We start from the raw sequence: 15317 nt of genomic DNA on the forward strand, positions 1-15317 counted from the left end.
TAGTTAATGTTTCTGATGATAAAGATTTAATATTTGTCCACATATTGATGTTTTATCTCCAGTGTAGTTTGATATATTTCAGCTCATTCTGTATGATGACTCTCTCTGTGCTGATATGCATGAGAGGCTTCTTAAAGGGAAGTGAAACAATGTGTGAGTGAGTGACTGGTGGAGCAGAAAGAACATCTGACAGAAACTCCTTCAAGGAGGAAATCAACTCTCTCACAGTGAAGGTGTCCACGTGTCTGGTGCTTGATTGACAGCTGTGTGATCCCTGTCCTCTAAGCTGATTGGTGTCTCCTAGGTGATGTCCCTCCCACCCTGACGATGCTGCCCCCCTCCAGTGAGGAGCTGCAGCAGGGGAAGGCCACGCTCATGTGCCTGGCCAACAAGGGCTTCCCCTCAGACTGGAGTCTGGCCTGGAAGGTGGACGGCAGCAGCAGCAGCAGCAGCAGCAGCTGGGAGGAGAGCAGGAGCCCCGGGGTGCTGGAGAAGGACGGCCACTACAGCTGGAGCAGCACCCTGAGGCTCCCTGCAGACCAGTGGAGGAAGGTGGGCTCTGTGACCTGTGAGGCCACCCAGGGCTCCCAGACTCCGCTCTCAGAGACACTGAGGAGAGACCAGTGTTCCCAGTCCTGACCTGACTCACTGGGACTCTGCTGCTGGTTTCACTCTGATACTGATCTCAGTCTGTAACTCTCTCTCTCTCTCTCTCTCTCTCTCTCTCTCTCTCTCTCTCTCTCTCTCTCTCTCTTTCTCTCTGTTCCTCATTAAATGTTTCAACATAATGATTTCTTGCTCTTTGTATTATTGTTTGTTTTAATTGTTCAAAACAATAAAAATGTCATCAAATAGTAATGTCTTTGTGCTCTTTATTAATAGACCAGACATGACTTATTTCTGTGACATATATTTTATATCAGGAATACTAATCACAATAAAGGATGAAGCCTTAATAATTACAACAATATCCTTATTTTATATTCACTTCTTCATACTTTAAGGGGAACATGTTCTCCATGGTTGTTTCAGGTTTGTTTTGTTATGAATTAACTTTGGTAACGACACATCATTAAAAGCATTGTGATGGAAAACAACTACATCGTCTCACACCACTGGAGTCTGCTCTTGATTATGACTCGTGTTGTAAGAATTTAACTTAATTGCTTTCATTTTTTTAAATATCTGAATACATTAAAGAAAATAGATTAGAAATAGAAAGCGGGATATCATCAGCGTCATATGAAAGAGAATTGATTCAACAAAATGTTTGAATGAAAGCGATGACAACACAGTCTGTGTGTGTGGAAATGATCCATGAGATCACAGGAGACTGGGTTGATCACTGGGTCAGATGACCAATATTTCATAACTTTAGGTGATGATTTTTAGAAGAACTAAAGGGATTATGTTCACGTCACATCTGATAATTGTCTCGATGCAGCCTAACAGTGTTTAGCTGGTTTTAAAGGATGAAAGGAAGCCATTGGAAGTGAAGCTGTGAGTTTGTCCTGCATGATCTCCTCTACATCTGTCCTGCTATGATCAGAGCTTGTTGTGTTTCCATCACTAAAGGCTTAAAGGTGCCTTTGTGGCTCTGGCTTCAAAACTGTGGAAGTGTTAGACTAAAGATTTCCTGGAACTACTACAATGCTTCAACTTCACACAACATATCAACTTCCCCACCCACAGCCGAGGTCACATCCTGGATCTGGTCTGCTCCACTGGTTTCACAATACCGCAACTCTCCAGCCTCAACCTCAACATCTCTGACCACCTGGCTATCACCATGGACATTGACATCCCTATCCCCATGCCAAAAATGAAGCGCACCATATCCTTCAGAAATCTCAAATCTATCTCCCCCACAACTCTTTCAGCCTCTCTTGCCAGTACCATGTCTGCCTCCCCTGCCCCGCTGTCTGATAATCCCTCCGATCTTGTAAACTACTACAATGACACACTCTCCTCCTGTCTTGATCAACTGGCTCCCATGAAAACCAAAACTGTCTCATTCACACACTCGGCTCCCTGGTACACTCCTGAACTCCACCAGATGAAATCTCGAAAGCGCCAGCTTGAAAGACTCCGGTTTAACAGTCCATCTCCAAGCCCTCTCCGACTACCTTCAACAATACAAAGACGCTCTCATTTCAGCCCGGTCCACCTACTACTCACACCTCATACAGTCTGGCTCCTCTAACCCAAAGGCTCTCTTCTCCACAATAAACAAGCTTCTCAAACCCAAGGACAACACCTCCACATCCTTCACAGTGAACAAATGCAACTCTTTTCTTTCATTTTTTCAAACAAAAATTGACACCATTTACAGCAACCTGAACACCTCCCCCGCCTTTTCCATCTCTCCACCTGCCCCCCCCTCCTCCACCCCTCAGCCCCTTTCTCAGTTCTCCCTTGTGTCCCCATTGGAGATGCCTAACTTCACAACTGGAATGAGAAGCCCCACCTGCATCCTGGATCCCATACCATCTAATCTGGTCAAGGACTGTCTCTGTCACTGGCTGCTGTCACCCCCATCCTCAAAAAACCTGGACTTGACCCACACACTTAAACTGGCTGCTGTCACCCCCATCCTCAAAAAACCTGGACTTGACCCTGACACCATGAGCAATTTCCGTCCCATTTCCAATCTTCCCTTTCTGTCAAAAATACTGGAACGCATTGTCGCCACACAACTCAAAGCCCACCTCATCTCCAACGATCTGTTCGAGCCATTTCAATCCGGTTTCCGTTCACAGCACAGCACTGAAACAGCCCTGCTCAAAGTCACCAACGACCTCCTCCTCTCCTCCGACGCTGGTCACCTCAACATTCTCATCCTCCTCGACCTCACTGCAGCTTTTGACACCATCAACCACAACATCCTTCTCTCCCGCCTCGAATCCTCCCTCAACATCACTGGAACTGCTCTCTCCTGGATTAAATCATATCTCACAAACAGACAACAGTTCATCAGTATCAACAACTGCACCTCCTCCACTGCTCCTCTGTCTCAAGGCGTCCCCCAGGGTTCGGTGCTTGGTCCTCTTCTGTTCATCCTCTACTTGCTCCCTCTTGGTAACATCATCCGTCAACATGGTCTTCACTTTCACTGCTACGCCGATGATGTCCAGCTCTACATCTCCACAAAGGCCATTACCACTGCTACTCACTCCACTCTCACCAGCTGCCTCACTGACATTAAATCATGGATGCAAACCAACTTCCTCAAACTGAACTGTGATAAATCTGACATGATCATCATCGGTCCCAAATCCCTCACCAAAACCAGTAACAACTTCTGCCTCACCATCGACAACTCCACTCTGTCTCCCTCCCCACATATCCGCAACCTTGGAGTCATGTTCGACAGCAACCTCTCCTTTGAACACCACGTCAAACAAATCACCAGAACTGCCTTTTTTCACTTAAAAAACATAGCCCGTCTCCGCCCATCACTCTCCTCATCTGCTGCTGAAACTCTGATCCACGCCTTCATCACCTCAAGAATTGACTACTGCAACAGCATTCTCCACGGCACATCATCCAAAATCCTAAATAAACTCCAGTACATCCAGAACTCTGCTGCTCGCCTGCTCACCCACACCCGCTCCCGCGACCACATCACCCCTGTTCTTCAGAACCTCCACTGGCTCCCCGTCCCACAACGGATCCAATACAAAATCCTTCTCCTCACTCATAAAGCCCTCCACAATCAGGCCCCCTCCTACCTCACCGACCTGCTTCACCACCACACTCCATCCCGTCGGCTCCGCTCCTCTGATACCAACCTCCTGTCTCTTCCACTCAGGACCAAGCACCGGACATGGGGTGACAGAGCCTTCTCCATATCTGCCCCCTCCCTCTGGAACTCTCTCCCCAAACACATCCGAGACTGCACTGAACTTTCCATATTCAAATCACAGATCAAAACCCACCTGTTCAAAACTGCTTTTAATGTGTGACCACTATTGTGTATTTTATGTTTTTAGTGTATTGCTTTATATATGATGATTTTAATGTAAAGTGTCTTTGAGTTTTATGAAAAGCGCTATATAAATAAAATGTATTATTATTATTATTATTAAAGATTTGAGGAAGTTGTGGTAGAAAGCAGCTAAAGACACATGTTAAGAGGGACCTTCCTTCTTTTGGTGCATTCTTACATTGTGTCTGTATTTGATGTGTTTTGCTTTTACATGTCATAATCTGCCATGCTCCATGTTCTTCCTTTGATTCATTCATGTCATCCATGTGTAGTATTCCACCTCTCCTACCGTTTCAGATCACTTCACTTCCTGCCTTTGTATTTTTTCCCGCCAGTTTTGATTATCGGCCCCGCCCTGATTAGTTTGACCCCTCGTTAGCCCTGCACCCACCAGACCTCCTGCTCACCTGTTCCCACTTCCCCATCAGTCATTCACTGTTCATACCAGCCCAGTTTCTTTGTTCCTTGTCTTTGTTGTATCATTCGTTTGGAGTTTTGCTGCCTGTTTCCCACCTGCTGTTTCTTTCCTTCCTTTTGGACTCCATAGCAGCAGCTGAATAGTAAAACGAATTGACGTCCTATATTTATTCTAAACCACTTTTCCTTTGATGGAAAATGTCACAAAGTTATTGAAAGAGTTGAAAAAACAACCACGGTGCAAATAAAATCCAACTGCACCTTCACTCTGCTACAGTGGATTCATATTTAGTTTTTAAACAACTTTATTAATGAAACATTAAAAATGTGTAGAGTGACAAATCTGAATGTTGTAGAATTCAACTCAGGATTCTTGTCCAAAATAGAATCCCTCCTCCTAAAGGGATGTTTTCTATTAATGCATAATGTGCAATTCAACAGTAACAGATGATGTTATTGACGGCTGAATGGTGCATTTTGGTAAATGTTGCTGCCGTAGTGGAATTGTTGGATGTTATTATCTCTTTTCCTTTGGTAAATCATGACGGTCCAGTGTTTTCTATGCTCAGGGACATGAGAAAGGAAACATTGAAGCACAGTTCCTTAGTATTTAGAGATTTAGACCTGCTTTTATCATGGCTGCCACTTAGATAATTCAGGTTTATTTCACTTAATTAGGAACCTTCCTAAGCAACAGAGACTGTTAAACAGCAGACCATGCCTGTAAGCCATTTCAAACAAAGCATTGAATTGTTCCATCTTCCTCCTCATCTGTATCTGTGTTGGGTCCTGATCCTGCTACCTGTTCTCCAAATCCTAACATTATATTTTAATAAAAAGGTCAAATGTAGTCTGGGCTAAAACGGTGCTACATATGAAGCTTTTCTTGATTACTTTCTGACAAAAAAGATGCAAAGTGTTCATTATGAAATGCAAAGTCAAGTGGAGATAATTCATCTTCATGTTTAAAAAGTCTTTTGTTATGTCGATAAATATGCTGTTAAAGATAGAGGTGAAGAAAAGTCATCTTCTCAAGTAAATTTGATCTACACATTTACATATCTACATGTGGAGGACATTGAATGGTCTGGTAGTAAACTGATCCAGTGACTTGAGGACAGTTTTGTTCCGTCTTTCCAGTTTGGTAATATGATCTCTTTGGACAGTGATGACTGATATCAATATTAATGTGGGTTTGACATGTTTATGTGTTTGTAATGTGGAGATTTCACCAAGTAAAGCTGTGATGAGGCTTTAAGGAAGGCTGAGGTTGAGGAGCTCAGATAGTTTGTTAGAGAAACTCAACTAGAGGTTTTGGACGTGTGGACAGAACCAGAAAACATGGAAGTCATCTTCAGGTCTAGACGGTGGACCGAAGGCTCCTCTCTGCTTTAAGTTTTTAAATGATTCATCCTCAGCGAGAGACGTTCTATTAAAGCCGTATGTGATTGGTTCGTATTTTCAATGATTTTAAAATCAACAATCTGATTGGTTCAGAAAGTGGAGCTGTCCCGTGAACTTCCTGATCAAACTTCAAATATAAACTTGTTAAATTATATGATAAACCAGATCTGCCAACACATTTCATTGGACTTCATGATATAATTTAATATCAAACATGAATATAGTTTACTCTATCGATGGAGATCGATCTCCAACACTAAAACACCTTCAGCCCACCGTCTATTCCAGTTGGACAGATTTGTTTCACTCACGTTCATGTAGATGTGAGTTCTCTGAAGATCTTCATGCTGCACTTTAACAACTTCTCGTCCACGTTGACTGAAAAGTTGAGGTTGAAAGTCGAAGCTTTACAATTAAAACTATTTCAGCACAAAGTCCATTCAGTAGTTTTCCTGTTGGGAATTTAAAAATCTACATTTCAATGACAACTGAGCGACTCCGTCTGCTGAGGATGTGACTGAAGGCTCAACAACAGTTAGTGGATGGACGTTGAGAAGAGATTGATTTGATGTTTTCAAGGTGAAGAATGAATATTAATCTCAATGTATTTGTTGGGTTTTTGAGTTTCATGTCAGAGTAATTGTGTCTTTGCATACGTTTCATATACAGATATAGGAAGAAAATATGAATGTTTTCAGGTTGGCTTTTCTTGATTCTTTGGTAAATCAGATGAGAACATGTGACTATAACAGGATATGAATGGATGATGAAAAGCTGTGGTGGAAAGAGTAATTTGATGAACACCAAGATTATTTTATGTCATTTAACTTCTTGTGATAAATGTTCATTAATGGTTACAGCAACAATAGTGAAATACTGAATCCTCTTGATGGAAATGTACATCATGTGTGTGTGTGTGTGTGTGTGTGTGTGTGTGTGTGTGTGTGTGTGTGTGTGTGTGTGTGTGTGTCTTCAGTGAAGTGTATCAGTCTCTGCAGTAGCTTCCAGCTGCAGCAGTCAGTTCAGTTTCTGTTCATTCTAACTGAGGGAGGTTTTTGTACGACGCTTTTTCACTGTGTGAACACCCACTGACTGCTGATCTGATGTGCACTCTGACAGTAGTAAACTGCTGCATCTTCAGTCTGGACTCCACTGATGGTCAGAGTGAAGTCAGAGTTTGATCCACTGCCTGTAAAACGACCTGAAATCCCTGATTGTAGAGTGCTAGCATAGTAAATGAGCAGTTTAGGAGTTTCTCCATCTCTGTGTTGGTACCAGGCTAAAAGGTTAGTGCTGCCCGAAGCATAAACCTTCTGACTGGTTCTACATGTGATGGAGACGGAGCCTCCCACAGCAGAGCTCACTGCTCCAGGCTGAGTCACTGTGACCTGGCCTCTGGACTCTGAGGACACAGAGACAAACACATAAAGCAGCGTCACGGTTTAGTCGGCTTCATTTCAGAGGGACGGATGTTGATAGAGGAGAGGAGTTTGATTCTCTGGACTTTACCTGTGAAGCAGCAGCAGAGGAGAGTCCAGATGAGGACGCAGATCAAAGTCATGTTTGTGATGAGGAGGATTTCTGTGTCTTCTGCTGTGATGAAGGACAGCTGTCAGTCATCCAGTGTTCAACTCTCAGGACTATAAACTCTCCCAGAGCACTGGAGCATGGTGCTGCTGATGCAAAGTGGCTCTCTATGGAAATGCTCTGACTGACTCCAACAGGGACTTGGATTACTGTGATGATGCTGTTTATCAATGGATCAATCACTTCATCAGAGTATTGATCAGGAATGTGTCAGTGCTCATTTATAAGAGTCTTTGCTTTGAGTTTGATGGAAACATTTTCTTCTGGAATGTTTTGTAAAATCTCCCTAATTCACTACAACACACATCAACATCACTGTGGGACGGATTTAAACACAAATAGTGTTTTTAATTTATTATAGTATAAAATAAACATGAGTTTATGATAATTATTTACATTTGTCAGGATTTGTTGGAGAGTTTTTCTTCAGGAATATCTTGATCAATCATCAATTGATTTTGGTGAAAGTCAAGTTAATATTGCTCATAGATGTCTAACATTTCTAAAATAAATTGTTAAATACATATGTATCATTTCTGAATCCGTTTTTAGTAATTCAACCATTTATTAAATGCAATGTGTAAACTGTGAATGTGTTTGTTGAGTTTGTTGGTGTCAGAGTCAGAGAGCGTGTCTCTCTACAGTGAGAGGTTTTTGTACGGCGGCTCAATGACTTTGTATCACTGTGGTGGACTTTTGGTGGAGGAACCAGACTGGATGTTGGAAGTAAGTTTCTGCACAATAATACTAAACTAATTATTCTAAAGTAATGTTTTAAATGTAGTTTTTGGATGTTTGAGGCAGATGAATACATCTTGTTTTAATCGTACACTTTTAGGATTCATGTGTTTATTTCTGCTCCTTTATCATGGAGACTAACTCAGAGCAGCTTTACTAAACATGTATTTACTCATTCCTCTCCTACTGGAACTTAAACAGCTGGAAATGTAAAACAGATAAAACTTCTACAAATGTTTAAAAAGTTTTGGTTAATTTCAACCTCAATTAAAACTGTTTTTAAACTAATTCAGAATCAGAATGATTCAAACTGAATTGATCTAATTGAAGATAAAGATATTTGAAAATGTGCAAAACTTCTTCATTGTGTCAAATATTGTTTCCAAATTTGAAAATCTTTGAACAGTTTTTATTGATGACTGACATCCACATGAAGAACGTTTGATTGTAGTCACTTCATTTTCTGTACTTGTAAATGTTTCCACTAAATATTTATAAGTAATGTTTAGTTAAGGTTTCTGATGATAAAGATTTAATATTTGTCCACATATTGATGTTTTATCTCCAGTGTAGTTTGATATATTTCAGCTCATTCTGTATGATGACTCTCTCTGTGCTGATATGCATGAGAGGCTTCTTAAAGGGAAGTGAAACAATGTGTGAGTGAGTGACTGGTGGAGCAGAAAGAACATCTGACAGAAACTCCTTAAAGGAGGAAATCAACTCTCTCACAGTGAAGGTGTCCACGTGTCTGGTGTTTGATTGACAGCTGTGTGGTCCCTGTCCTCTAAGCTGATTGGTGTCTCCTAGGTGATGTCCCTCCCACCCTGACGGTGCTGCCCCCCTCCAGTGAGGAGCTGCAGCAGGGGAAGGCCACGCTCATGTGCCTGGCCAACAAGGGCTTCCCCTCAGACTGGAGTCTGGCCTGGAAGGTGGACGGCAGCAGCAGCAGCAGCAGCAGCAGCTGGGAGGAGAGCAGGAGCCCCGGGGTGCTGGAGAAGGACGGCCACTACAGCTGGAGCAGCACCCTGAGGCTCCCTGCAGACCAGTGGAGGAAGGTGGGCTCTGTGACCTGTGAGGCCACCCAGGGCTCCCAGACTCCGCTCTCAGAGACACTGAGGAGAGACCAGTGTTCCCAGTCCTGACCTGACTCACTGGGACTCTGCTGCTGGTTTCACTCTGATACTGATCTCAGTCTGTAACTCTCTCTCTCTCTCTCTCTCTCTCTCTCTCTCTCTCTCTCTGTTCCTCATTAAATGTTTCAACATAATGGTTTCTTGCTTTTTGTATTATTGTTTGTTTTAATTGTTCAAAACAATAAAAATGTCATCAAATAGTAATGTCTTTGTGCTCTTTATTAATAGAGCAGACATGACTTATTTCTGTGACATATATTTTATATCAGGAATACTAATCACAATAAAGGATGAAGCCTTACAGTTTTTCTCAATTGCTAAAACACTAAAACCCATTGGCTGAACAAAGTTCTCAGTTGCCTGAACTCGTTTAGCTAATTGTGCAGTCTGTTGTCAATACCTTAAACTATTTCACTTGGTAAAACACAATTTGCAGATCTCACTTAGACTTTTCAGCAAAACTCTAAACACATTCTCAGTCTCAAAACACATTCTGCACTCTAATGCACATGTCATCCATACTGGTAAACACAAGTGGCAACAATCAAATACAAATAGAGAACACATGTCATTGATTAAACACAATCACTCAAAATTGATTTCACTTGTATCAAATGATGTGATACAACCAATATAAGCCAGTTTAGAGAGCAAACAGGTGGTTGAAGGTGGGAAGGAGAAAGTCTGAGAATGGATAGAAGAAACAATGTGAGAGGACGAGGACGAGGGCAAGTACGTATGTGAGGTGGGCGACGAGGAGGAAGAGGAGGAGGGCAAGAAAGAGGAAGAGGAGGACGAATAGGAAGAGGAAGACAAAGAGTGGAAATATCTGATGAAATTCGAGCAACAGTCATAGACCATGTTATAGTCCACAGACTGACAATGAGGGAAGCAGGACTTAGAGTGCACCCCAATTTGAGCCGATTTTCTGTGTCCGCCATAGTGAGGACATTCAGAGAAGAGAACAGGTACAGTATGCTACTGTATTTTTGTAATTGCAAATTTACTGTACTACACTATATGCAGCTGTTTCAATAGACATTTGTAAAGTTCATCACTGTATGTATTGTACTGCATGAATATGTTTTGTAACTGCACATCTACTTTTTGTAGAACTGTAAGGCTGCCACATGCAGGTGGAAGGAGAGCTATATTCACTCAGGAGCAAGAGACCGTTATAGTGGGCATGGTCCTTCAAGATGATTTAATACGACTCAGAGAAATCCAGGAACGAGTGATACAAGACAACACACACTTCCAGGGAATCGACAGTGTGAGCATTTCCACAATTGACCGTGTCCTCCATCGTAACAGGATACGAATGAAACAAGTATACAGAGTACCTTTTGAGCACAACTCACCAAGGGTGAAAGAACTGCGAGCTCAGTATGTGCAAGTAAGTGTACATTCAGACACATTTACTGTAATCCAGATTGTCTACAGTACTGCCACATACTATGTGAATGACATTACTCTTCAGTACATACAATGTATGTGAATCAGAAGTGCATACAGTAGGCCTAATTGAACTCTACAATATAGCACTGTCTCTGTACAACTTACTAAATTCTACATACATTATATTGTATTCCTACACAGACAATATTTGACTTGGAATCCTTGGACAGACCCCATGAGTTAATCTTTGTCGATGAAGCAGGCTTCAATCTAACAAAGAGGAGAAGGAGAGGCCGAAACGTGATTGGACAGCGGGCCATTGTTGAAGTCCCTGGTCAACGAGGTGGCAATGTCACAATCTGTGCTGCTATCAGCAACCACGGTGTTCTACATCACCATGTTACACTCGGGCCATATAACACCCAGCATCTTCTAAGATTTCTGGCCAATCTAAGAGATATTTTATTTGAGCAGCAGGGTCAAGAGCTAAATGAGAATCCCATTCCCACCAATGTGATAGTGCTGGACAATGTCAGTTTCCACCGAGCTGCTCAGGTAAGGGAATGGTTTAACATCAATGGTCAGTTTATGACCTTGTACCTCCCTCCATACTCGCCTTTCCTGAATGCGATTGAGGAGTTTTTCTCCTCATGGAGATGGAAAGTGTATGATAGACAACCCTACACCAGAGTAAATCTGCTGCAAGCCATGGAATTAGCCTGTGGTGATATAGGTGAGGAATCATGTCAGGGCTGGATACGGCACACAAGAGGCTTCTTCCCCCGTTGCCTCAGGAGAGAAAATATTGCTTGTGATGTCGACGAAGTGCTCTGGCCTGACCCAGCCCAAAGACAAGAAGAAGCACATTGATGACATGTTGACTCCTTTGATTTTTGTCCCTTTTACTGTAGTATTGTATACTGTAGTAGGCCTACAGTGCATTGTAGGCTGTATAATGTACAATAAACAAATTGTATGGCCTTGAACATCGTGCTTTCTATTTGTTACAGTAACAGTACTGACTGCTCAATAGATTTTGACTGGTTGCAGGTTCATATCAACAAAGAACAAGAATTACAGTATCACAGAGACAAAGGACACGTTTGTGAGACGCAGGGTACAGTACTGTAAAAATAGGGGTACAAGGAGGAGGAAGAACAAAAGAAATTGCAAAGAGCAAAGCACAGTAGTAATTTCTGATCAATTTTGAGATACTGTAATAGAACATGTTTTCGTTGATATGAAATTTGTTTTGAGATTAAAAATCTACTTCTCCCTGAGAACTATATGTTTTGAACAATGTGTTTTATATTTATTGGTGTATTGTTTAATGACTGCTTGATAGTGTATATTATTTTGATCACTTTGTTTATGATTTGAGAGCAGTGTTTGATTTTGAGCACAGGTAAAACTGTTTTGAGGCGAAAGTTTCATTTTGCAAGAGGATTCAGAGGTTTTGTAAATAGTGCTTGAAGATGAGGTTTTGTGTTTACAGTTTTGAGAAAATGGGTGACCATTTCAAGAAATGTGACTTAGCAATCGAGAAAAACTGTAATAATTACAACAATATCCTTATTTTATATTCACTTCTTCATACTTTAAGGGGAACATGTTCTCCATGGTTGTTTCAGGTTTGTTTTGTTATGAATTAACTTTGGTAACGACACATCATTAAAAGCATTGTGATGGAAAACAACTACATCGTCTCACACCACTGGAGTCTGCTCTTGATTATGACTCATGTGTTGTAAGAATTTAACTTAATTGGTTTCATTTTTTAAAATATCTGAATACATTAAAGAAAATAGATTAGAAATAGAAAGCGGGATATCATCAGCGTCATATGAAAGAGAATTGATTCAACAAAATGTTTGAATGAAAGCGATGACAACACAGTCTGTGTGTGTGGAAATGATCCATGAGATCACAGGAGACTGGGTTGATCACTGGGTCAGATCACCAATATTTCATAACTTTAGGTGATGATTTTTAGAAGAACTAAAGGGATTATGTTCACGTCACATCTGATAATTGTCTCGATGCAGCCTAACAGTGTTTAGCTGGTTTTAAAGGATGAAAGGAAGCCATTGGAAGCGAAGCTGTGAGTTTGTCCTGCATGATCTCCTCTACATCTGTCCTGCTATGATCAGAGCTTGTTGTGTTTCCATCTCTAAAGGCTTAAAGGTGCCTTTGTGGCTCTGGCTCCAAAACTGTGGAAGTGTTAGACTAAAGATTTGAGGAAGTTGTGGTAGAAAGCAGCTAAAGACACATGTTAAGAGGGACCTTCCTTCTTTTGGTGCATTCTTACATTGTGTGTGTATTTGATGTGTTTTGCTTTTACATGTCATAATCTGCCATGCTCCATGTTCTTCCTTTGATTCATTCATGTCATCCATGTGTAGTATTCCACCTCTCCTACCGTTTCAGATCACTTCACTTCCTGCCTTTGACCTCCTGCTCACCTGTTCCCACTTCCCCATCAGTCATTCACTGTTCATACCAGCCCAGTTTCTTTGTTCCTTGTCTTTGTTGTATCATTCGTTTGGAGTTTTGCTGCCTGTTTCCCACCTGCTGTTTCTTTCCTTCCTTTTGGACTCCATAGCAGCAGCTGAATAGTAAAACAAACTGACGTCCTATATTTATTCTAAACCACTTTTCCTTTGATGGAAAATGTCACAAAGTTATTGAAAGAGTTGAAAAAACAACCACGGTGCAAATAAAATCCAACTGCACCTTCACTCTGCTACAGTGGATTCAAATTTAGTTTTTAAACAACTTTATTTATGAAACATTAAAAATGTGTAGAGTGACAAATCTGAATGTTGTAGAATTCAACTCAGGATTCTTGTCCAAAATAGAATCCCTCCTCCTAAAGGGATGTTTTCTATTTATGCATAATGTGCAATTCAACAGTAACAGATGATGTTATTGACGGCTGAATGGTGAATTTTGGTAAATGTTGCTGCCGTAGTGGAATTGTTGGATGTTATTATCTCTTTTCCTTTGGTAAATCATGACGGTCCAGTGTTTTCTATGCTAACGGACATGAGAAAGGAAACATTGAAGCACAGTTCCTTAGTATTTAGAGATTTAGACCTGCTTTTATCATGGCTGCCACTTAGATAATTCAGGTTTATTTCACTTAATTAGGAACCTTCCTAAGCAACAGAGACTGTTAAACAGCAGACCATGCCTGTAAGCCATTTCAAACAAAGCATTGAATTGTTCCATCTTCCTCCTCATCTGTATCTGTGTTGGGTCCTGATCCTGCTACCTGTTCTCCAAATCCTAACATTATATTTTAATAAAAAGGTCAAATGTAGTCTGGGCTAAAACGGTGCTACATATGAAGCTTTTCTTGATTACTTTCTGACAAAAAAGATGCAAAGTGTTCATTATGAAATGCAAAGTCAAGTGGAGATAATTCATCTTCATGTTTAAAAAGTCTTTTGTTATGTCGATAAATATGCTGTTAAAGATAGAGGTGAAGAAGAGTCATCTTCTCAAGTAAATGTGTGTGTGTGTGTGTGTGTGTGTGTGCGTGTGTGTGTGTGTGTGTGTGTGTGTGTGTGTGTCTTCAGTGAAGTGTATCAGTCTCTGCAGTAGCTTCCAGCTGCAGCAGTCAGTTCAGTTTCTGTTCATTCTGACTGAGGGAGGTTCTTGTACGACGCTTTTTCACTGTGTGAACACCCTCTGACTGCTGATGTAGTGAAAACTCTGACAGTAGTAAACTGCTGCATCTTCAGTCTGGACTCCACTGATGGTCAGAGTGAAGTCAGAGTTTGATCCACTGCCTGTAAAACGACCTGAAATCCCTGATTGTCGAGTAGTTGCTGCATAGATAAGCAGTTTAGGAGTTTCTCCATCTCTCTGTTGGTACCAGGCTAAGCAGTGATTAGAGTTATAAACATAAACATTCTGACTGGTTCTACATGTGATGGAGACGGAGCCTCCCACAGCAGAGCTCACTGCTCCAGGCTGAGTCACTGTGACCTGGCCTCTGGACTCTGAGGACACAGAGACAAACACATAAAGCAGCGTCACGGTTTAGTCGGCTTCATTTCAGAGGGACGGATGTTGATAGAGGAGAGGAGTTTGATTCTCTGGACTTTACCTGTGAAGCAGCAGCAGAGGAGAGTCCAGATGAGGACGCAGATCAAAGTCATGTTTGTGATGAGGAGGATTTCTGTGTCTTCTGCTGTGATGAAGGACAGCTGTCAGTCATCCAGTGTTCAACTCTCAGGACTATAAACTCTCCCAGAGCACTGGAGCATGGTGCTGCTGATGCAAAGTGGCTCTCTATGGAAATGCTCTGACTGACTCCAACAGGGACTTGGATTACTGTGATGATGCTGTTTATCAATGGATCAATCACTTCATCAGAGTATTGATCAGGAATGTGTCAGTGCTCATTTATAAGAGTCTTTGCTTTGAGTTTGATGGAAACATTTTCTTCTGGAATGTTTTGTAAAATCTCCCTAATTCACTACAACACACATCAACATCACTGTGGGACGGATTTAAACAACAATAGTGTTTTTAATTTATTATAGTATAAAATAAACATGAGTTTATGATAATTATTTACATTTGTCAGGATTTGTTGGAGAGTTTTTCTTCAGGAATATCTTGATCAATCATCAATTGAT

At 41.4% G+C, this 15317-nt stretch overlaps 2 gene segments (V, D, J or C); both read left to right on the forward strand.

Moving 5' to 3' along the window:
• The first annotated feature begins 306 nt into the window (after nucleotides 1-306).
• On the forward strand, nucleotides 307-854 carry LOC142972070 (Ig kappa-b4 chain C region-like). The segment is given in 1 exon segment: nucleotides 307-854. A coding segment is annotated over 1 exon segment (312 nt).
• Nucleotides 855-8469: 7615 nt separating this feature from the next.
• LOC142972133 (Ig kappa-b4 chain C region-like) lies at nucleotides 8470-9470 on the forward strand. The segment is given in 1 exon segment: nucleotides 8470-9470. A coding segment is annotated over 1 exon segment (264 nt).
• The last annotated feature ends 5847 nt before the right edge of the window (nucleotides 9471-15317 follow it).

Source organism: Anarhichas minor, unplaced genomic scaffold (assembly GCF_050575085.1).
Source record: "Anarhichas minor isolate MPS153535 unplaced genomic scaffold, ASM5057508v1 ptg000051l, whole genome shotgun sequence".
Taxonomy (NCBI): Eukaryota; Metazoa; Chordata; class Actinopteri; order Perciformes; family Anarhichadidae; genus Anarhichas; species Anarhichas minor.